The sequence below is a fragment of the Lichenostomus cassidix genome, chromosome 19, assembly GCF_008360975.1.
Source record: "Lichenostomus cassidix isolate B80296 chromosome 19, HeHo_3.0, whole genome shotgun sequence".
Classification (NCBI taxonomy): domain Eukaryota; kingdom Metazoa; phylum Chordata; class Aves; order Passeriformes; family Meliphagidae; genus Lichenostomus; species Lichenostomus cassidix.
Window position 1 is genome coordinate 4,268,221 of NC_139499.1, and position 22,390 is coordinate 4,290,610.

Below are 22,390 nucleotides of genomic sequence, written 5' to 3' on the forward strand. Positions count from 1 at the left end.
GCTCTGCTCTAGCCTTGGGAGCTGCAGAGGAGAGGGGTTGGGAGGTCTGTGCCCTTCCTTGAGGTCAGCCAGAGCAGAGCAGGGACGTCCTGGGAAGAAAGCAAAGCTCAGCAGCTAATCCATGAAGCTGCATTTTGCCTGTGGCAGCCACGATTCCTGTTGGCACAAACAGCTGGGAGCTGAACTTGGGTCTGTTTGAGTTCTGTTAACCCCAGTAGGGCCACTGTGCCTGCCTGTGTGTTTCAGTGGGCTTGTTTTAAGTCCAGAGGCTGTGGATTTTGAGGCCTGGACACATTGAAACATTCCTGAGAGCCATCAGGATCACAGTGGGACAGTTCCTCCTCACCTCCTGAGCACCAAATGCAGCGTTTCCCTGTCTGGGAGCAGTGCTGGGAGGTACAGGAATGGGCTGCACGGGTCATTCTTGGTTTTATTAGGACAAAAAGCTTTCCCATGGATAGCAGCATCAATTGCAGTCTGCTTTGTATTTTCTAAATTTGCCATAAACACAATGGGTTGTTTTATGATCCCTCTTGTGGCATGAAAAAAAAATACACTTATAAGAAAGTCTCCCTCTGAGCCCACTTGGCCAGACAGATCCCCACACATTGAATTTCCTTGACCTTGGCATCTTTTTTTAAGATCCCTGCTCTCTGCTTCCAAAGCCCTGTCTGTCTGTTGCTTTGCTTGCTCCCAGAGCAGTTCTTTATTCTCTTTAGGGCCTTACCTTGCTTTCTTCTTCTTCTTTTTTCTTTTCATTTTTTCATCCCGAGCAGTTTATTATGGCAGCCCTTCCTGACTGCAGCAGACTTGGAGCGACCAACACAGTCCAGATGTCGTCCCTGTTTCTGATTTGACATGATGCCACAACATGGAGGGAGGTTCACTAACAATATGTTCTGCAAAGCATTCTCAGAACCACAGCCACTGCTGCCAGGAGCTGAATTAGAGCAGTTTCCCCAGTGTCCATTATATGCTCATTCTGCCTTTTCCATGTCATTTATTTTTGCTGTGGCAGTGTCTCTGCACCTGCACCAAGGCAGCCCAGCTCAATGCTGGTGACTCTTCCACTCCAAGTCCTCTCCTTGTGGAGGCTCCTTGCCCATGGTGATGTCCCTCTGGGCACATAGCTGCCTCTCCTCCAGGCTTTTGGCAGTGCTGCTGAGCAGAACAGCTCCCCTGAATCACTTCCATCAGGCTCAGCCCCTGCTCCAGGATCAGCAAAGCCAGGCTGGTGGTCACCTCCCAAGGCAGGTGGTGATGTCTGAGCTGTGTGTGAGACCCCAGGGCTCTGTGTGTGCTACCAGGTGTGGTCCTTGCTCGCTGTCACCCTTTGTTTTTCTAGCCTTGATTTATCTAACCTGGTGTGGAATAATGCCTGTGGTGTGATGATGGAATCAGGAGAGCACTGGAGCGTTTCGAGGCACGGCAGTGTCTTTCAGCAATTAGAAATAATCAGTTCAGTTGCTCATTGACACATGGCTGCCTGCTGGAGATCCTACCCAGGCTCTGTGGCCTTCAAATGCTTGCTTTGCTAGGGAGCTGTGGGGATATTTCATAGATCTGGGTCCACATTTGGCCTCCCTCCCTCCCCACACCAGTGTGTATCCACAATTCAAAACCTGCCAAAAAAACTCTGCGTGGATTTTGGTGGAGTGTGGGGAATTCCACACAATTTAGGATGGAGGGGGACTGCCCACTTTGCATAATTTCCACACTGTACTGGGACTTGTTGCTCAAAGCTGCCCCCAGGTTCTCTGACAGAGGTCTCAGGAGATCTTTCAACACATGGGATATTGGAGTGGGTGGAAGTCAAACCTGAGTGTCCTGAGTGATTTGGGGCTGCAGAAAGCTAAGCCTCTGTCCCTCCCACCCCTTCCCCAGAGCCTTTTGAGAAACATTCCCTACCTTGCCCTGCTTCTGGGTGTTCAGCCAAAATAAATCCCAGCCCTACCTTGCATGCCACCAAGCTGGACAGACCAAGGGCAGGTTGCTGGGGCTGACCCAAAGGTGGGTGACAAGGACAGGGTGCTGGGAGGTCTGGGAGTGTTTCTGTATGATCTTGGAGCTCTGGGCTCACTGATGCCTCTCAGGCTGAGGTCCAGGAAAACTTGCTACTGTTTATGAGGGTGGTTATTTCTTCTGTGAGTGACAGAGCTGAGAATAGACAATCATTTAAAAGCAATCAGTGCTGTTGAGACAGCTGCACCACTGGCCTTTCTGATCAGCTTGTTAATCAACAGAATACATTTTTCTGAGTATTAAGAAGATATATATACTCTGGCTGAGCCAGTTGGCAGCAAGAGACCTAATTTTTCATATCTCTCTTTTTTCCTTCATGGTTTTTTTGTTTTTTATCCTATCCTTCTTAAACAGAATCTAAAGGACACAGAGGTGCAGAGGAGCAGCTGATACCACAGGGTAAGTTCATAGCTTCTGCTATTTCTCTTTCAAAGCACAAACTGTTGTTCTGCCCAGTTTTGTACTTATGTCCTAAAAAAAGCAGAAGTGTCCCGTGGCCAGGAACCCTTTGGGGCCTCCCAGATTCAGAGGCTGGGTTTGTTCTTTGGGTTTTACTGATCATAGGCTGCTTTGATTGCAGAGGCCAAACACCAGTTTGATCATCACTGATCACTCATTCCCCAGCACAGGAGGGATGGACAGCACTGTCTGAGGGAGAGGAAGGTCATGGGAGCACATCTGGCCAGAACCAGCAGGGCATGGGCTGAGTGATGGCAGAAAACTCCTCTCTAGCTGGTATTGCCTGCCAGGAGCACCAGGAGCCTCAGGGATGCTCAGGGCATCATTTTCCCAAGCTCCAGATAAACAGAGCAGCTCCATTCCTGTGCAGGGAAACCCTGGGGAAGGAAGGGGAGCAGATGGTGTGTTGCAGGTTACTAGCAGAGCCAGGAAGAAAATCCAGGTCTCTGCACGTCTGATTTGGTTTCCAGCAGTAGATTACTCACCCTCTGCCTTTTTAAAAATATTTTTTCCTGTGGTCTTTTGCTTTCTTGGAGGACAAACATTCACCATGGGCTTCAGCTCTCTGGAAGCAATGCCACTACAGCAGAGCTGATTTCTGCCAGCTGAAAATTTGGCCTCCCTGCTTTTCCCTGAATCCTTCCCTCTCTCTTCCCCCTTTTGCACTTGTCTCTTTTCAGCTGGTAACACCATTTGTCACCAGTATGAGCACTTGCCTGACACATTACCCAGTGCTGCTTCTCCCAGCCTCTCCTTCAGCACTTTCCCCCTCCAGGGAAGGAAGTGCCAGTTTCTCTAAAGCTCTGCTGCAGCAGTGTGATGGAGGATGCTGCAGGAAATGATTGCTCCTGGTCTGCAGGACTTCATGGGATTGAGTTATAAGGTTGGACTGAAGGACTGAGGGTGATTTACTGGAGTGAGGGAATGTTCTGATCCACACTCAGCAGCACAGCGTGTCCTGCTTGCAAAACAGTTTCTGCTGTTCTTCCCCCTGGGCTGGAAAGAATTTGCTGCAGTGAAACTTCAGGTTTGTTGGGTTTTTTTAGGGGGAGAAGCTATTTGCAATGCTGTAAACAAATGCTCTTGCTTTCCTAAAAGGGCTCCTGATCACCTGCCTGGGCTTCCCAGGACAGCATCCCCTGCCAGGGGAGATCCATTAAAGGAGCTCTTCTAACCACAGAAAAGGCTGCAGTTTTAAAACCTGACCTTAATTCCTTGTTCAATACTCAAATTAAATCAGATCTTTATTGATGACTGGATACAACAAAAGTACAAGCACACATTCCCACACAAAGCCATTGAGAAACCTAATTTCTTCAGTCTGCCCAGTTTCACCATGCATTAGAAGTGGAGAGATTTCATTTCTATAAGAAAAAATCATTTGGAAATCTCTCCAAAATGGGAGAAAGAAGAGAGGAAGGGGAGTCTTTCCAGGGGGTTTAATATTGGGGGATTATTGCTTTGTTCTGAGAAATGAGGAGAGTTCGGATGAATGTCTGAGATGACAAGGTTTTGTACCCCAGCTGGACTGTCCCACACCTAGAGTGAGAACTGGATCCAAATGTGGGACCTGCAAACCCTGTGAGCCTTGATCTGATGGTGCAGCCCTGTTCTGGTGCCAGCTGGGAAGGTGTTTGTTGTCCAGCTTCTTTCCTTTCCTCCTTCTCTCCCTCCATTCCCATCCATGCCCTCCACCCCCACAGACAGCATGTTCTCCTGGCCCTGCTTTTGGGGGTCCAATACCTCTCCTGATACCTGGAAAGCAGAAAGACACTCCTTAAGAGCTGATCAAACCTTAAATTACTCAGGTGGGTTATGGTCATACGTAATACACAGGCTGAAATTTGAAATCTGAGTGTGCTGAACTTTGGACTCATCCCGATCTCCCTCTGGCTTGGGAGTTTGCATCTGCCACTGCTTTCAAATGCTCTGAGCCCTTTGGTAGCCCAGAAACCAGGAACCTCTGACTCCCTTGGCTCTGACAGTTAATGCCTTTATTGTACCCATTAACCACTTAATCTGAGCAGACAGACCCACTTGCCCACACCTCCAGGGCATTAAGGATTCGTTGCTGTTTGCACAGTGTTTAAATGTCTCTATGTGAGTCCAAGATGTGCAGTGTTTTTCTGAAAAACACCATAAAATTGCCAAGTATTGTTATTATTTTGATAGTCTGGGGGAAATGACTAGATTTTATTTAGTGCCATCAGAAGCAGTCACTTGGAGATCACAAATGCTGCCTCTGCACCTTCCTGGGCTTACTGGGGGTCTGAGTGGGCTTGACAAGAAATGTCCCACTGGGCTGCAGTCACTGTGCTTCTGGTGTTTCCAAGAACCCTGGAGCCCTGCTCAGCTCCCTGCTCATTGATAGAAATTACTGGCATCCAGTTCCTTCTGAAGTGGGGGCACATCAATGTCACTTTGGGAGGAAAAAGGCTTGTGCACAGCACAGTGGCCTTGTGAGGTGAATGAACACAGGAGAAACCAGGGAAACATCACTGATACAGAACCTCTGGGTTATGTACAGAAGAGGTGGGTGATAGGGTTTGATTTGCTTTGGCAAATATATTTTGTGTATTTTGATGCATTGGGGTGACCCTGGAGTTCTTGTGTGTCTGGATGAGCCCAGCAAAGGACATCCAGACCCTGCCCAGAGCCATTCAGGCCTTGGGAAGGGGCAGTGTGTGCTCTGCCCAGCTCATCCCAGCTGGAGGTGAGCATCCTGCTGACTTTTTGGGGAGGGCCTTGTGCATGGGGATGTGATTTTTCCTTACAGGATTGGAGGAAGGAGAGAAGAATCAAAGTCCAGTCTGTCTAGTCTGCCCTACCTGCCAGACAGCTCCTGCCACCAGTGCACTCTGCATTTCTCCCCCTTTGCATCACTGAGTCATTCTCCTCTGCTTTCGAGGTTCCTGGAGGCTTTCTGACCTCAGCAGTGTCTTAACTTCCAGCTAATTTCCTTTCTGAACATTTTCAGGGATTCCAGGACAGGTTGGCCCTCCAGGCCCCGTTGGACCAACTGGGCTTCCAGGACCACCAGGGCCAAAAGGAGAGAAAGGACAACCCGGGGAGAGGGGCCCAGCAGGGCCACCAGGTGAGTCCTGGAGCAGGGCAGTGCTGCTGGGACAGGAGATGTTTCACTTCACCCAAATTGCCTGCGACAGCAGCTCACAAAAGCCCAGACACACAAGATCTGAGCATCCTCGATTGGTATCGAATCCATTGCAGCAAATCCCCTGGGAGCTGGAATCAGCCAGGAGCTCCCAGGGCAGGCAGCCACCTGCACGAGCAATGGCAGACCCTGGGATTTCCTGTGGAGCTGCACAGAGCCTGTCCCAGAAAGCTGCAGAGCAGATCATGTTTCCCCATCCTGCTCAGGAGCTGTAAGAAACAGCCTGTGACCTGTCAGCCTTTGGAGCAGAGCATTCCCTGTTTAACCCTCTCACTGGGTGCCTGTTTTAACTCCCTTTTTCTCTCCACCATTTGTGTCAAGCTGTCAGATGCCAGGATGTCAAACTAATGATGCTTTTGTATGTTAAGGGAAAAGGTTACGAGGCCATTCTTTCAGAGAATACTCCATTCCTGAGCTAGGAGTCTTTCTTCATCCCCAAAACATCCCTGAATGTTTTGAGGAAGGCAATGCTGCACAATAGGTGCCAAAACACAGGCTCTGTGCTCTCTGTGTCTACATGGCTGTACCTTCTGTGGCTGAGCTGGGGAAAGATTTAAAACTTGGAGTGTGCCTTAAATGTGAGAGCAGCCTTGAACACTTTTTGGCACTTCCTGGCAAGCTGTCAGTGGCCAAAGTCTGGCCAAGGATGTGTCTGCCTTTTTTTGGTTTCTCAGTTTGCAAGGAGAGCTTTCCAGCCCCACAGGAAGCAGGATCAGTCTGCTCCTGGACTGCCTGTGCTTCCCTTGTGCTTCCTGAGCTTTCCTGGCAGGGAGGTGACACACAGGTGTACCTGGAGGGGAAGGGAAGGATTTGATTTCACACCTTGCTGCCTGCAGTTTCTCATCCAGCCTTGGGGAGAGGGGAGATTTCACTCTTTCAGGAATTAAGCTGCTCAAAGGCAGCACCTCTGAGCCAAGTCAGGTTCTGTGCTTTGCAGAGGAAGATGCTAAAGAAAAAAATGAAAATTGGGAAGCTGTTTCTATTTTCTCCTACCCCTTTAATTCCCACAACTGCACTTCAGGATGGAAATCCTTTGTCTTCTTGCTGCCTTTCTACATGATAGCATCACAAGCACATCCCCAAAGGCACTAACACATCTGCTTCTGCACAGGGCTGTTGGGACCTCAAGGACCAAGAGGACTTCCAGGAGAAACTGGGATCCCAGGTCCCCCAGGTCCTCCAGGGCCACCAGCCACCCCAAGCCTCCCTCTCACCTTCCAACAAGGAGTCCTCTACTCACTCCAGCCCACAGCTGAGAAAGAAAGTAAGTTCCCTCCTCAGTCCCCATGTTTTCCTGTGGCATCAGCAGAGTGGGCAGGAATGGAGCAGTTCAGCTCTGCTCCCACCTCCTTGCCAGGCTCTGCCAGGGCCCTGGGAGCAGCTGGACAATCTGCCTCTGTTGTGTCCTTTAGTACCTCTTAGAAGTTCCTGTTCAAGATGAAACATCTTGGAAGCTACAAGGGGTTCATCTCTCCAAAGTGAAGAACTGAGTCACTGTTCTCCTAAACTGTCAGGGAGAGCAGGGTTTGGGGGATTTTGTTCCCTGTGCCTGTTTTTTTAGGTTCATCACAGCTTTGGGGAGGCAACTTGGTGTCCTTTAGGCTTCCATCAGGAGTGGCTCTGGGAAGAGGGTCTGTAGTGAAATGGCAGAGCTCAGGCAGCATCACCTGAAAGGGGCAGAGAAATCCAGAGTGGCAGATGAGGTGCTGCTGCACCAAAGCTGTGGGGTTGGAGCCCTTTTGGTGTCACTGCTGTGGTGCTGGAGTGTCAGGGTTGCTCAGGAATCAGTAAGAACCAAAGATTTGCAGCACTGGAATTCTAACAAGGACATCTGTTAAATGTGTCTCGTTTCCTGCCCCTGCAGATGCATCCCCCACCTGTGTTTGTGGTGCATCCACATTATCCCACATCCACACAAAACACAGAATTACAGACTGGAAAGTCCAGACTGGGATCATGATTTATCCCTTCCCTGTAACTGGAGGCTCAGGGCTTCTTTGTGCCTATGCTGATTTAAAAATACATGTTTATTTGATTTTAACTGTGCAGGACAAGAAAAGGCTTTCTAGGAAAGGCATATCCTGCACTTGGATTGAAATGCTCTCAGATTTGGGTTTGATTTTCCTTGTCCAGTCCTGTGCAGCAGGCATGTAATGATGAGGGAGCAGAGCTCAGCTGTGTCTCCCTTTGGTCTGTGAAGTCCTGGAGCTCCAGCTCTGTCAGCTCTCCCTTCTCCACTCCCCCAGGCCTCAGCTGTGCTTCTTCCCAGCCTCACTGCTCCTGCCCAGCTTCAGAGCTCAGCTGTCTTAGTTACAGCCAGGGATTACTCAGTCTCCCCATGTCTGACAGTTATCTCGAGCTCTCCTTTCCCTTCCACCCACTCTGCTCTGCAGACTCCTTTTCCCAAAAGTGAACAGATGTATTTTTAATTTAGGGAGAATTTTAACAGCTCGGTTTCATCTTCAGTTACTTAGGGTGTATGGGCAGGATGAATAATTGAGGTTCAATACTAAGATTTTCACAAAATACACATCAAAATGCTGCATTCATTAGCCTCAGGACAAGGAAGTTTTGCAGAGGACAGTGAGGAGATGGTGACTTTTCCATTTACAGCCCTGGGTATCCTCAGGCATTCCTCCCTCCATGCCTGTGGATTTCTTGGGTTGCAGAAGGAGTAGCCCAAAACTTTATGACAATTTTTCTTAATACAAATCCAACTGCAGGTACAAGTTATCCATGTGGCCATGACAATGTTATGGCAACATTAAGACTATTTTCTTTCAAAACTTTCCATTTTGCCCCTGTGTTGGCTGATTTTTGCCTCCTGCAGGCTGGTGGGAAGCTGATCCTCTACAGCAGGTAAAACTTAGCCTTGTAAATTCCGTTTAGATTTTAAAAAACGTGTTTACTTATTTTGAAAGGAGCACATCTGAAAACCATAAGCACAAGATTCCAGCTGCTGACAGCAGAGGGAAGCATATTCCTGGTAATGGGAATGAGATGTGAGAGCTGTATCAGGTTATTGTTATTACACAGAGTTTGGTTTTGCCTGAACACGGTGAATGCCTGTGCCTTTATTAATTGCAACAAGTTCCTGTTGGCAATATTTATCCGCAGGCAGAAGCCAAAAATGGGGAGACAAATATTTTCTCACCGTTTCCCCGCGCTGTGGGAAAAGAAATGGTCCCATTTTTCTCCCTCCAGATCAGGTAGCAGAAAAAAATTAAGACAGGATTACTTCATTTCCATCCTGTCTCAACAAATCAAGGCTGTAATGGGGGAATTTATCCCTTAGTCAGAAACCTTAGCCCTCAGCCAGAAGCCGAGCTGCTGTTCCCCACTGCTGGGGCTGCTGCTACTGGGATCTCTCACTTTCTGCCACTTCAAAATGAGTGATCAGGTTCATGGTCTAGAGCCAGCTCAGACCTATTCTTTGTGCTAACACTGATGATTTTTAGGGAAAAGGGAGAGAAAAGAATGCAACTTTCACTCTTGATTGCTGTCGTCTTACCTCTTGAAGATTTCAGTTTGCAAAGCACACACAAGATAAAATTAAACTATTTTCATAGGATCATCTCTGTAGGAAAAGACCTCCAAGATCAATTCCAGCCATCAGCCCAGCACTAAACCTCAAGTGCTACACATTTTCTAACCCTTCCAGGGATGGTGACTCCACCACTCCCCTGGGCAGCCTGAGGGGAGAGCAAGGGGAAACTGAGGCAGATGGGCTGATGGTGTGCTCAGCACATCAGTGCTGATAAGGGACAGGGATTTGGGAAGCAGCATTGCAGTGCCTGCTGCCAGCAAGGCCCTTCCTGAGGGAGCAGAACAGAGCAGAGGAGGTGAAGAGGAAGGAGAGGAGGAAGGGAATTGAGAAGGGAAGGGATTTGGGAAAACTGGCAGCTTTCAAAGTGTGCCCTGAGCTGCCTTTGCTGCTCTGCTGGGCAGGTTTCACTGTGTCCTTCAGGGCATGTCTGTGCAGTTTCAGGATGTGTCTGTCCCCTTCCAGAGAACACAGGTGCTCCTACCTAACCAGGTCACACTGGTTTCACTCTTCCCTTGGCTTGGCTGGGGGTTGGAAAGCTCCTGGAGCAAATTCTGTGTCAGGATCTACTTGAATGAAGCAATCATCTGCTGCTTTGGGGTAACCAGAAGCACTGAAACAAAATCCAGCCCTGGAGCCCAGCAGAGCCTGGGTCAGTGCAGGAGATGGCTGAGCAGGGAAGATTCCTGCTACCATTTGATGCTATTTTGGGGCTGCTCTGTGAGTCTCCAGCTGCAGAGAGCCCCAGAATGTCCCTCTGTTTATAAGCAGACAGGAGTTTATAAGGAGATACAAGTTCTTCCTGCTGCTTTACAAGAATGTGGAGGCAGTCCCTTAAAAAAAAAAAATGAGGGTTTGTATTTTAGCACATTTCAGTCCCATTTCATTCCCAGGATGTTTCATTCAGAGCTGACCCTGGAAGGAAACCTGGGTCTGAGGGAGTTCTGCCTGTTCAGGCAGCTGAGGAAGGAATGTGCCACAGTCCTGTGCTGCCCAGGAGCTGCTGAGCCCAAGGCTTGTTGTTCAGAGCTCTCTTCTGTGTCACAATCATGGAGTCACCTTTCATAAATAACGTGGAGTCAAATGTCAGGATGGGTGGATTTGTGGGAGTGACTCTGTCATCATAATAATGTGCCATTTAGCTGAATGTTTTGTAACCCAAATCTTTATCCTTGGCTTACCTCCAGCAGAAATTAAACCCTGCTTGTTTGCAGTCCATCCTCTGCCCCTCTCAGTGGATGTGCAGTTGATTTTGCTGATCACTTTAAAAACAAAAAGCTCTGCAACTGTTAATGCCTTCACTGCTGTTTGATGCTCATTTCCCAATTCCATCTTACTCCCAAGCCATGATGGATTTTGACATGGTCAAATAAAACTCAGATTAATTGGATTACACACTTCACTGGGGTACCTTTCCTCCTGAACATGAAAAGAGTCTCAGTTGTTTTGTTTCAGGGCTGTGAGGAGGGGAAGATGAATGGGTTTAGAAACAGTAGTCAAATAAATACCTGTTTGCATTCAGGCTTTAGGCAAAAAATTTGGTTCTCAGAGGGATCTGGGTTGGATCTTGTGCTCTTGTGCTGCCAGAAAGGCATTGCAGAGATATCCTGTCATCCTTGGCAGCCAAAGCCATTGCACAGTTTTCCCTAGGAGCTTCCAAACAACTGCCTTGGCAGTCCTCTCTACCACTGCCAGCACTCCAGAAGTTGAAAAGACTTTGCAATGTGTCTGCTAAAATTTCTGGAGAGTTCACCTTCTGACCTTTGGGCTGGACTCTGCAGAGTAAGCAAACACCCTTCCGACCTTCCTGGTGTCACTTGACATTTGCAGTGAGACATTCCTAGCCTTTTCCTGCCCAGGGTTCCCTGGAATTTTACTGGGATGAGTTAAAGGGATGGGTGGAGGGAAACTTGAGTAAGCTTGAGGTCATGGGCAGGAGGAGATGGACGTTATTTCTGCATGGTGCCCTCCAGCTGTGGAAAGTGTGGATTTTCAGAGGGTTTGCCATCCCAGGAGCCAACATCTTCATCCAGGTTAAACAGGAAATAGGTTGTTGGTCCTACAGCAAAGGGTCAGGACAGGGGACTGGAAGTCCCAGTAGCACCAGGATGTGGGGTTCCCTTGCTTCTTTTGTGGCCTTGTTGTCTTGGTTGTTCATTGAATTGTTGCCCTCAGGTTTCCACAAGTGTCCAAAAGTGCAGTGGGATGCTCAGATGAAAGGAGCTGCACTACTGGTGGTGCCTTCCCAGATTCCTGGTGTGCCACAGGACAGCTCCATAGGGAACAGGGCTGTGGAATATGGTTTTGGAGTTGCAGTAAATACTAAGAATTGCTTTTTTATATGGAACTGTATTTTTTCTATTCAAATATCAACTGGTGTACTGAACCTATTGGCTCAGGGCTGAGGGAAGACATGGACAACTACAGGCTGATGGTTTTTATTCCTGACAGGAGAGAACTGAGAAAGATGTGCAAAACCACAAAACTCCCCCAATTCCTGCTGCTGGCTTTTAGTTCCCTGCTCTGCTCCCATTTCCATCCATTTCCCAGGACTCAGTGAACCTGCCCAAAACACCTAAAATAATCCCAAACGGCAGGAAAGTTTCCTGATCACATGGAGGGGGCAGAGCTCACCCATCCCTGGGCTTTTCCTGCATCCCTAGACCTCAGGGCATCTCCCAGCAGGTGAGCTGTAGGGCCAGGGGGGCTCAGCAGGTCACTGGGGCCAGGCAGCCCCACATCCCTGCCTCATCTGTCAGGTGGCCATGAGCCAGATGTGTCTGGCAGATGGCAAATTTGGGGTCAGTTGTTCCATTTATAGGGGTATAAACCACCAAGGTGTCGACAGGGAGGACGGATTTTCTGGGGTTCTCAGGGTGAGATGAGCAGCTCTGCAGGACAAGGGGACACAGAGCTTTGAGAGCAAAGGGCAAATGCTCCGGGAGCCCAAATGGAGCATCCTGCAGCACTGCCAGCCCTCGGCCAGCAACAGGCGCCAGAGGATTTTGGAGAGAGGTGCCGGCAGGGCTCGGGCAGCGCCACTGACTGTGCTCTGTGCCGCAGATGGAGAACCCCAGCTGGCCTCCACCGTCATCGACACCATCATGGCTGGGCTGCCCGGACCGCGGGGAGCCCCCGGGCCCGTGGGACCACCAGGTAACAGAGCTGGCATGGGGCAGGAGGAGCAAAGCCTCTCTGATGCATGGACAGTGGGTGCTGCAGGGAAGGGAGGTGCTCCTTACTGGAAGGGCAGTGGTGGCAAGAAGTAACTGAGGTTTTTTTTAATCTGTTGATAGTGGCAGATTGTTTTACCTTCGGCAGGACACATCTTGAAAATGAGGCTAATTAAAAGCTCTTTAGGGATGTCCAGAGTTGTTCTCACCCTGCTGCAGTCCTGTCCTGTCACTGCAGAGCTCCACAAAGCAGGGTCTGGCCAGGTGTATGAAGACTTTGGAGACAGTTTGAGCTATCCCAGATTTTCTCCAGTGTAATTGAAATCAGAATCTGAGATGAAAATTCAGTGGCAAGTCTTTCTCTCTGTGCTGATGGGTGGCTTAAATGATAATATTCCTGCAGACATCAGCACTTCCCTGTATGATGCATATTTAGGAGTGAACTCCCTTTAGTTGCAGAAAAGGCTTTTCCTTTCATTATGAGGGCCTTTCATTTATCCTTCAATTCCTTTATTCTTTCACTTAAGCATTTGTATGGTGCATTAATGATTGAGGCTGATTCAGCTGTACTTTGTGTATAATGTCCACATTGTTTCATCTCAAGGGTTGTGACAACTAAAGCAGAGAGGAGTATTGCTAAGTTCAGACTAAGCAAATATCCTGTCTCCCATCTGCAGGTATAATTGAACAGCTACTGTTGAGATATAATTATTTTTTCAAAAGGAATGAATCTGTTAAGTGACTGTGTGAGACAAGTTGACCTGTTCTGACAGTGTTTAACTCATCCTGGAAGCAGCCCTCCTGTGGTACAGATTTTAAATTAATTTATTGCCACTGGAGTGAGTGAAGACCAGGAGAGAGCTTTGCCTTGCCCCAGTCAGCCTCTCTCCTGGCTCTGGCCAAACTCCATCTCCTTCATGTTCCTATCTGCTTCCTGACACCCCAGAGATCTCACCTGCAGCAGCCTTGGGGTTTCTCTTGCCATATTTTGGGCTGGTTCAAGAGCAGCACCTGCAGTGTCTCACACTCATGTAGCTGTTCCATAAATCTAGTTTAAGTTTGCTCAAAAGCTGCACTTTAGGGAAAGGAAAGGCTGGATGTTACTGACATCCTTCCTGCCTGTTTTCACCTTTTTTTTTTCCTCCTGGAGCTCTAACATCTCCCCTAGGGGACAGGGATGTGTTCTGTCAGGATGTGGGGATCCAGTAATCCAGTGTTTGATGAAGGGCTCTAGCAGTCCTGGGGTCTATCAAAGGCTCTCACTCACTGAGAGACTCAGCAGGACCTGAAAAGTGCATGCCTTTGGAATTTAGGGTTCTTCCTTCTAATTCTCCTTAAAATTGTCTCCAATTATGATTCCCACCAGGGCCACCAGGTGCTTCAGGACCCAAAGGGCCCCCAGGACCTATTGGAGCCCCTGGATCACAAGTAAGGTGCTTTAGTGCTTTGGGGTGAGGGCAGAGTGGGGATCAGGGGTGAAACATCATCTCATTGCACAAGGAGAGAGAGTAAATCTTAGCTCTGCTGTTTTGTTCCCCATGAAATTCTGTGATTTAATGCCTTTTTCTCATTCTGGATTGTGCTGAGAGGTTGAAATGGTTGTGCTTTCCAGAGTTTCCCTTAATCACAACAACACATTGTGCTGCTGCTGTGTCAAAACATTTCACTGTGGCCTGAGTTGATGCAAAGGATCTGACATGGGCTTTACTAACACAGTGATAGAAAAATACTGCATTTCCTGTGGAACACATAAAAACCCCAAAAATGCATCAATGGGAATTCACCAATTCACCAGAGTGAACGTGTTAAGCCTACTTTTCCAGGCATAGCACTTTCTATTCGAGAAAAAATATCACAAATTCCCATCAGTTTGATTATTTATTGATTCAAACATCGTGTAGGGGGGGAGATAATAATGGAGTGGGAAAAGCTCACTCCAAAGAATTTATGGTAGAAGAAGGGCACAGTACTCACATGGATGGAAAAAGCTGGTTAGATGGAAAGAAGTGAAGTCATGAACTGTGAACTGCCAAACTACTCCAAATTGCGGTTGGCTGATACAAAGGGACTCAGTTTGGGGAAAAATGTTGCTTAATGTGGAGGTGAAGCAGCAACATCAGATATTTCAAAGGAAACTCACATGACTGGAGAGCACAGAGAAAGTAACTTAGCAGAGGGATGTAACTTAAATCTGATAAGGGGAGGTTTGGAACTGAAAATAGAGAAGATTTTTCCTATGCGTTTATTAACCACTTTGAAGAAGAAATGGACAAGAGGTTTGGGAAAGTTTGCCAGTGTAGCAGAATCCTTTCAATTAGGGAATGCTCTGGAGAGCAATGAGAAACTCCAGATAGATATGAACACAATGAGAGATTTGGCAGCCAAATGACAGAGGCAGTTTAACATCATTAAATATAAGGTAATTCACAATTCATAAGTAGATCCTGAAGTACAGTCTGGTTTTTTGATGCTCAGCATACCCTGAAAATCTTTTATTTTTTGCAACATGGAACTCAGTGTTCTTGAGCATCCCTGTCTCACTGCAGCCTCCAAGACAATATACAAGTCACTTGAGGTGGAAAAAAAGCATCTTGTAACACGGTTGTGGGGAGAAGGAGAGCTGACAGGCTGAATATAAACAAACAATATTGTTCTCCCTTGGTCTGGTTAATAACTGTGGCTTCTCTGGGTGGATAAGTTAAGAATTTGGATCGATTTCTGCATAGCAGTTCAATTAGTAGAAATCTGGAGACTGTGCCCTTCTTAGCCGTTGGTGACTGCTTTATAGATTTGTTCAACCCAGGGAGTAAAATTATTAGCAGAGATTGGGCTTAATTTGAAAATTGTTTATTAGGGTGAGTGAATAGCTTCAAAATAATTTCCACTGCACAATCCAATTAATTTTCAGGTATGTGTGCTTGCTCCTGCCACCCACTGAGGCAATTAAGAAGTGGGGGGAAGCAGTGGGGATTTTTAAGCTAAACATACTACCTGTGTATTAATTTCTTCTTGGTAACTGAGAACAAGAACTGTCCTGTCACACTGACCCCTAAAAAATGTTACATCAGGGGCCTGCAGTGCATTAAAGCACCCAAATAGAAGGATCTGCAGAAAGTACAGGGCTTGGGATATCTGCAAACAGAGCTCCTGTTGTGTTTGCTTGAGGGGAAAAGAGAATCCAGCCCAATTACTTAATGGGTGTATGAGGTTTTCAGGAGCTGAGGATCACTGGGAAATGTATTCACTACACCTACACAAAGATTGCACAGTAGAAATTAATTCCTTCTCGTTCTGCTTCTCTTCCAGGGCTTGCCAGGATCTCCAGGACAGCCTGGACCAAAAGGATCCAAAGGAGATCGAGGAGAGAGAGTAAGGTTTTATATGCACAGAAGGTTTTACATGCACAGAGATTCCCAGCAGCACCTGGGGAGTGAGGCCTCAAATTAAACACAGCACAGGCCTCACAAATCCAGTGGCACTACAGCCACCACCAAGTTTAAATGCAGAGTTTCTGGGTTTTCTGCAAGAGCCAAGACGAGGGTTTCCTGTACAGAGAAACAGTTAAATTCCTTGCAAAATCAGGTGTTCCCTAGAGATTCAGGGAGCAAAGACATGGTGGATAAAAGCCTGTGGGAACCAACTTTCTTCCACCAGCCAAAGCTGTTCAGTGTGGGTTGTTCTGAGAGGTCTAACTGAACTCTTCCTTCTGTGGCACGAAGGCTTTAAAAACTCATCAGACTTTTCCTGAAGCAAAGTCATTCCCCAGGTCAAATGATGTTATTAAAGTATTCGGAACATTGAAGTCATGTTCTTAATGTGTTTATGTGCCTCAGTCCTTGGTGGGCTGTCAAGTGCTGATAACTAGGCATAGAAAAAAAAGGGCTGTTTGAATGTTATTTCCAAACTGGTGGAGTTTAGCAACTACCAGAGAAATCCCAGTCCAGCATTTAAGCATTGGGAAGGATTTAAAAGTGGCATTTGGGCCTTTAGTGGCTTCTGTTCAGCTTATTTGTCAAAAGGTCGTGGTCTTTGAAATCTCTGGGTGAGTCTGGGAGCACAAAATCATTTGGGAATGGAGTAGGTAGAAGAGGATCATTCATCCTGTAGACCTGTGAGAATCACTGAGACCCCAGAGTGGAAAGAGCCAAAAGAGGGGAGAAGGGTGAGGGGAAAACATTGGTTGGCACCTCTAAAATGATGGATGTCTGCAGTGGTGGCTGCATTGACACTGCCTTGTGCCACAGCTGTGGGAAAGAATTTCCCTTTTCTTCCAATGCCATTTTCCTGTCCCACAGGTGGAGGTGGAGGTACCTCTGTTATAATTCAGTTTTGGGTGCTTGGCTCTGTTCTTACGTAAGAAATCACTTGCACTTCCCTGAAAGACAGAGTGACTGTTGGTCATTTTTTGTAACACTTTCCTTGTGCAGCTCAGCCAATTTGGGTGTGACTTGGCTTTACAAATAGATTGCAGATTGATGTAGTTCTGGGACTAGAATTCAAGATTCTGGTGGAGAGCAAAACCTTAAGTGGTGTGATGGATGCACAGATTATCAACTACAGCTCATTGCCATTCAATCTTTATTTTCAGTTTAAAAAAAACAGAAGGGCAGGGTACATGGAAAATGTCATATTTCCATCCAGGAAACTGATAAAACTCTTCCTCAATTATTCATTTAACATTTTGCTTTAGTCTGTGGTTGACCATATTACTAGTATTATTACTAATATACCATAATACTACTACACTGAGTTTGAAACAAAATCTTGTTGCACTGTGCCCATTCAGTCCAGATAGATCCCTCAGAATTTAGTTTTGTTCCCTCCTTGCTAGGGATTTAGAATTGCAGCTCTGCTTCTAGTTTTGGGACAAATGAGATTTTCAAATATCAAAATGTCTTGATAAATATAAAAAAAACCACCTATTTCCTGTCCATCCTCTGTTAGTGTGGAAAGGGAAGCTGACAGCTTTTTCTGTCAGAATTTCTGTAAGATGCTCTGCGTGCTTTTTGTCTTCTGTGAGTGTGGCTTTGAATGCTGGTTTTGACAACTACATGCTGCAATTTTGGGTTTGGTGGATACAAATGAGGGCTCGAGCAGAGGAGCTGTGCAGCTGCAAAGAAAAGCAGAGGGGGAAGGCTTTTACAATATCTACTGAGATTCGAGAAAATGTTATTATACATTCTTCCTGCTTAATCTTGGGGAGAACAGCCCCTGCATGGCTCCTCTCTGTGTGCTGCTCACCACCAGCTCTGCTCATCCAAACCCTGCCAGGCAGGGAAGCTCCACAGCATCTCCAGGCAGCCTGCAGAGGAACAGCCAGGGAGGCCTGGGATGAAAGATATTGCCAACATCCAGCCTAAATATCCTTTGATCCCCTTTAAGCTGATAAAAACCTTTCTGTTCCTCCTGGTCATGGAGCACAGCTTGTTTGTGTATTTGGAGTGTGTTGTTATGCTCCTCACTGGGGTTTTTGCTCTTGCCTGTGCTTTTTCACAAGCTTTGCTCCCTCCAGTGCAGAATCCAATATTTCCCTTTGAAGATACTGAGAGCACCTGACAGACTGAGCCTTTCTCCCAGAGCTCTCCCTGTCCATAGCCTTTTCCTAGTGTTGGCAAGGTGTTCCATAGGAATTCAGTGCTCCATGGGAATGTTCTGTAGATGTCCCAGGCCTGTTGGTTTTATACAAAGCAGCAATTTGATGCTCACAACCCCAGCAGCTCTCCCTTTCTACTAGAAAAATCTGCCACCATGTATGTAATTTTCTGGGGGAAAAAAGGATGGGTTTGTTGCTCTGTGTGTGTAGGGGAGAAGGGCCAGGGGAAATATGTGGCTGTTTCATTCATGGATTTCTAGCAATGCTTTTACGTTTTGCTTCTTCTCCCCAAGCTTCTGCTCTCTCACTAAATAATCTGTAATTCTGGTCATTGATTCTCCCCTGCCCCATGCTTCTCCAGGGGGGAAACCAGCACTGTGGAGAAAAATGGGGGGAAAAGAGATGTTCAGTTCAATGGCATTTCATTCTACCCCAAACCAACACACACTAGTTCAAACTGTTTCTGTTAAAAAAAAAAAAAAAAGAGAAAGAAAAGAAAAAGAACAAAAACCTCTCACTGAGAACAATGTGAAAATTAGCACAGCAGGAGAAAGAAACAAACCGACCAAAATATTGTACCTGTGTTTTGATCAGCAGCTGTGGGATGTGTGTGGAGCAGGAGCAGATTAAATCAGTGCTCCCTGGGAGTCCTGGGCTGTGTTCTGGCCGGGCCAGCAGCAGCCCATCAGTTTTACCAGAGAGAAGAATGCAGTGTCTTTGTGAGGAACAAATCTCCAGCCAAATTCCTTCCTGGTATAATGTAACTGACTGCTGGAAAGTTCAAAAAACCTGCTAATCGCCTTACAGAGAGGGCACTGAGCTCAGGAGCTCCATATCCAACCCAGCTCCTCCAGAGCCTGATGGGATTTGGAGCTGATACTTGACAGAAAACCATAACCCCCTTTTGCTGTCTCTAAGTGATAATGTCAAGGGAGAGGAATTTTTTCCCCGCATTATCCCAAGTGTAAGGGTTTTCATTAAGCCATCTTAATTCCCCCAGCAAAAATTACACTGTGTTCTTGTCAAATGGCAAAGTATCTCCTAATGACACTGACTTTATTTCCAACAGGGGCAAGCAGGTCTGCCTGGAGAGAGGGGCATTAAGGGATTTCCTGTAAGTGCTGCACTCTGGGTGGGTGCCAGGCTCAGTGGGTTGGTGCCTGGCACTGTGGTGCCCCTGGCTGGCCTGGAGCTGCTCAGGCTGAGCTCTGCTGGCTCCAGCTCAGACATTTGTTCACCTTAATGAGTCCCTCTGCTAATGAAACATCCCCTGGGTGGAAAGCACGGTGCTGACATGACCAGGAGGGCTTCACCCCAACAGGGATGCTGTGCTTTGCCTGCAGATCCCCTCTGGCCAAAGCTGAGCACCCCCAGCCCTCCCTGAGCCCCAGGGCACAAAGGTGGGCACAGTTCAAGAGCCCAAAGTCCATCAGCTATTCCCAGCTCCCTCCTGCTCCTTGGCTTGCCAAGCTGAGCTGGAAACCCCCTGGAAGGAGATCAAGAGATGTCTCCAAATGATTTTTTGGCAATACCTGAACAGATGCACAGAGGAGATGTCTGCACTGGTATATATGGCCAGTGCACACAAACCAGTGGTGATGAGGGTTGGCTGACAGAGATTAGTGGAGAAAATTTGGGTTTTTTGGCTGGCAGCTTCCATAGAGGTCCCAGAGCCTCTGGGAGGATTCTCATCTCTCTTCTTTGGTTCCACCTCATCATTCTGTACAATTCACACAACCTTTTCTTTGGCCCTTCATCCCATGCCCTGCTTTGCAAATATCTCAGGGATGTCCAACACCTTTGAGGAGCCCAAGCCTTTCCACTCTAGATTGTTAGTCTTGTTTTATGTTTGGCTTTGAGTGGTTTAACCTCTCCCTGTTGTCTGCTCTTCAGAAAGTGCATGACCTTCCAGGTTGGGGGAAATATGAGACCAATGTTCACAGCACAGAGGGAGTTTTGTTTAAGAAAAGCTTAATGAGCATCCTCAGAGGCAGCAAGTGATGTGACTAATGAAAGCAGAATGGAGGATCTTTCTGTTTTAAATCAAGATGAAAATGTGTGTGTTTGGGGGGAGGAAGCAACTCACCTTTAGTTTAGCCTAAAGTGCTGTTCATTGAGAGTCCAATGAGATGTGTATGGCCTTGCTGGGGCCCAGGCCATGGCAGGTGGCTCCTCCTGCAGCTTGGCCACCTCTGGGCAAGTTCATCCCTGTAAGAAGTGGTGGTGACCTCCTGGGAAGCTGACAGGGCACAGGGCAGAGCTCAGGAGAGCCTGTTTGCTTTGTGCCAGTTTGTTTTCTGCTGCTGAAATGTTTCTTTAATTTGCTCCTGTGGTGGGGAGGGATCCAAGGGATCCTGGAAGGGTTCTCAGCCTCATGTAACCAAGTTTCCCTTTCTTTGTTTCAGGGTGAACCAGGCAAGAAGGGTGAGGAAGGTGACAAAGGCGCTGATGTAAGGATCTGTTTCCACTGTTTTATTTTCCTTTTTGTCTCTTTTCTATCCTTCAACCTTATTCCCTTTGGCAGGTGGGTTTGGGGCAGGGCAGGGAGTGAGTCCACAGTTAAATGTGCAGAGCAAGTGGTGATGTGGATTTAATAAGTGGTGAGTTTGGATTTAAATTTTGCCAGAAATCCTGGCCTCTGAGGTTTCCTTTGCCACGTTTTCACCATGTTCCTGGAACACCTCAGTCCCCAGAGGTTCTGTCCCATGGAGCTGGCTGGGCATTGCTCCCCCATGTCCCTCCCACATGCTGAGGGAGACTCCCAGAAGAGATCAAACTACATGTGCAGAGCACTGGAGTTCTCACATCTCTGCTCTCAATCCCTAAAATACTTTGCAACACCTCTCTGTCCCTTCCAGCCCACACTTAAGGTGACAGGGACAACAAACTACAGCCTGAGTGCACATGAGGAACTCTCTGAATAGGGATTTCTCCTGCACTCCTGCTTAGGTTATCTCCTCTTTTACATATTTTCATTTTTAAACATTCACACTGCAAAGTTTGGTGCTAAGCAAAATTATAAACAAGAAATCTATTCTAAAACATATTCCAACATTAGTTTTCTTTTCTTTCTTGCAGGGGGAAGGTGTCCAACAGCTTCGAGAGGCTCTGAAGATTTTAGCTGAGAGGGTGTTAATCCTTGAGCACATGATAGGAATTCATGGTGAGTGCTGCTAAGGTTTTCTTCTCCAGGGAACCAGGGGCTCTGCTCAGGCTTGATGGTTAAACATCCTCCCAGTGCCCTGAGCTCTCTGGTGCCTGTTCAAGCCACATTTTCAAAACTAGGTACCCACTGTGAGTTTTGGGTACTTGGGACTGTTGAGGACTAGAGTTCCACCAGCTGTACTACTTCCTCTGGCTTTCCAGTAGCAGGTGAAATGACCCTTAGAGTGATTTTTATTACAGTTCAGGCAGCCAAGTCACGAGCAGCAGCTCCAGCCATGTGGCACAGATCATCTACAGCTTCCCACGGAGCTGCTTGTTCAAGTCTTTAGGGCAGACCATTTAATCCTGTTAACAGCATCTTCCCAGTGACTTGAACACCACTGAGGCCTTGCCTTGTGCAGCACCACCTTTTGCAGAGAAAGCCCAAACAGTGCTGCCATGTCACCCTGAAAATCAGTGATCCCTGAACATTTTGTGATTGTAACTTACATGAAACCTGTTTTCACAGTCAGATTTCAAGAAAGTCCCACATGTTCTATGTTCAGAGAGATTTTTGTGATCTCTTGAAGCTGTTTGCTCTCCCATCACTGGAACATTGTGTACATCATCCCTCAAGGACTTTTCCCTTAACCAGAGCATGGTGTTGGTAGTTGTCACAGCTGTTGGTTATTGTCAGACTTCTCCTTTTGGGGTACCTGAGGATCAATTCTCTCAGAGCTGCCAAAAGCTGCTGTGCCAGTTTCTCCCCTTTCAGAAACACAGGAGAGGCAAAATGCTTGGCTTTGCTATCCCAGCCTGTGAGCAGCAAACCTGTCCTTGGCACTGAGCAAGTCCCAGAGCACTTTTCTGTCCTTGCCACATGAAACCTCATTCCTGGCCTTGCTCACCTCACACCTCCCCTCAGATCAACATCCACTTTTATTGGGCAGTGGCCTTTGGATATTGATTTGGGCTGTGAAAATGCTAAATATCTGAAATGCCCATCAGTCCTGACCATGCCTCACTCACAGTGCTGGATGCACTTTGGGCAGCACCTCCAGAGCCCTCCAGCCCCATCTGGAGCAGCAGTGCTGAGATGGAATTGCTGCTGAACACTTCCAGTGCCAGGGCATGGCTGGCCTGGAGCTTGCTGTGCTCAGTGTTCCTGTGCTCATGGAGTGCTATTTCCAAAAGCAACAGCACGAGGTTTTTGGGAAACCATGAATCACAACCCCATGATTTAACCACACTCACCCTGACCTTACCTCTGCACTAATCCTGCT

At 47.3% G+C, this 22,390-nt stretch overlaps 1 protein-coding gene across 10 annotated transcripts in view; it reads left to right on the plus strand.

Moving 5' to 3' along the window:
* Positions 1-22,390, plus strand: part of COL26A1 (collagen type XXVI alpha 1 chain) — a 164,703-nt gene that overhangs the window by 135,722 nt on the left and 6,591 nt on the right. For 8 of the 10 annotated variants that reach the window (XM_085078310.1, XM_085078303.1, XM_085078301.1 and 5 more), the window contains 9 exons: positions 2,377-2,421; positions 5,459-5,575; positions 6,765-6,917; positions 12,261-12,353; positions 13,737-13,798; positions 15,677-15,739; positions 19,033-19,077; positions 20,369-20,413; positions 21,042-21,126. In XM_085078310.1, coding sequence (XP_084934436.1) covers positions 2,377-2,421; positions 5,459-5,575; positions 6,765-6,917; positions 12,261-12,353; positions 13,737-13,798; positions 15,677-15,739; positions 19,033-19,077; positions 20,369-20,413; positions 21,042-21,126 — 708 coding nt within the window. The remainder of the gene's footprint in view (positions 1-2,376; positions 2,422-5,458; positions 5,576-6,764; positions 6,918-12,260; positions 12,354-13,736; positions 13,799-15,676; positions 15,740-19,032; positions 19,078-20,368; positions 20,414-21,041; positions 21,127-22,390) is intronic. The other 2 variants (XM_085078308.1, XM_085078306.1) reach the window with 1 other exon arrangement.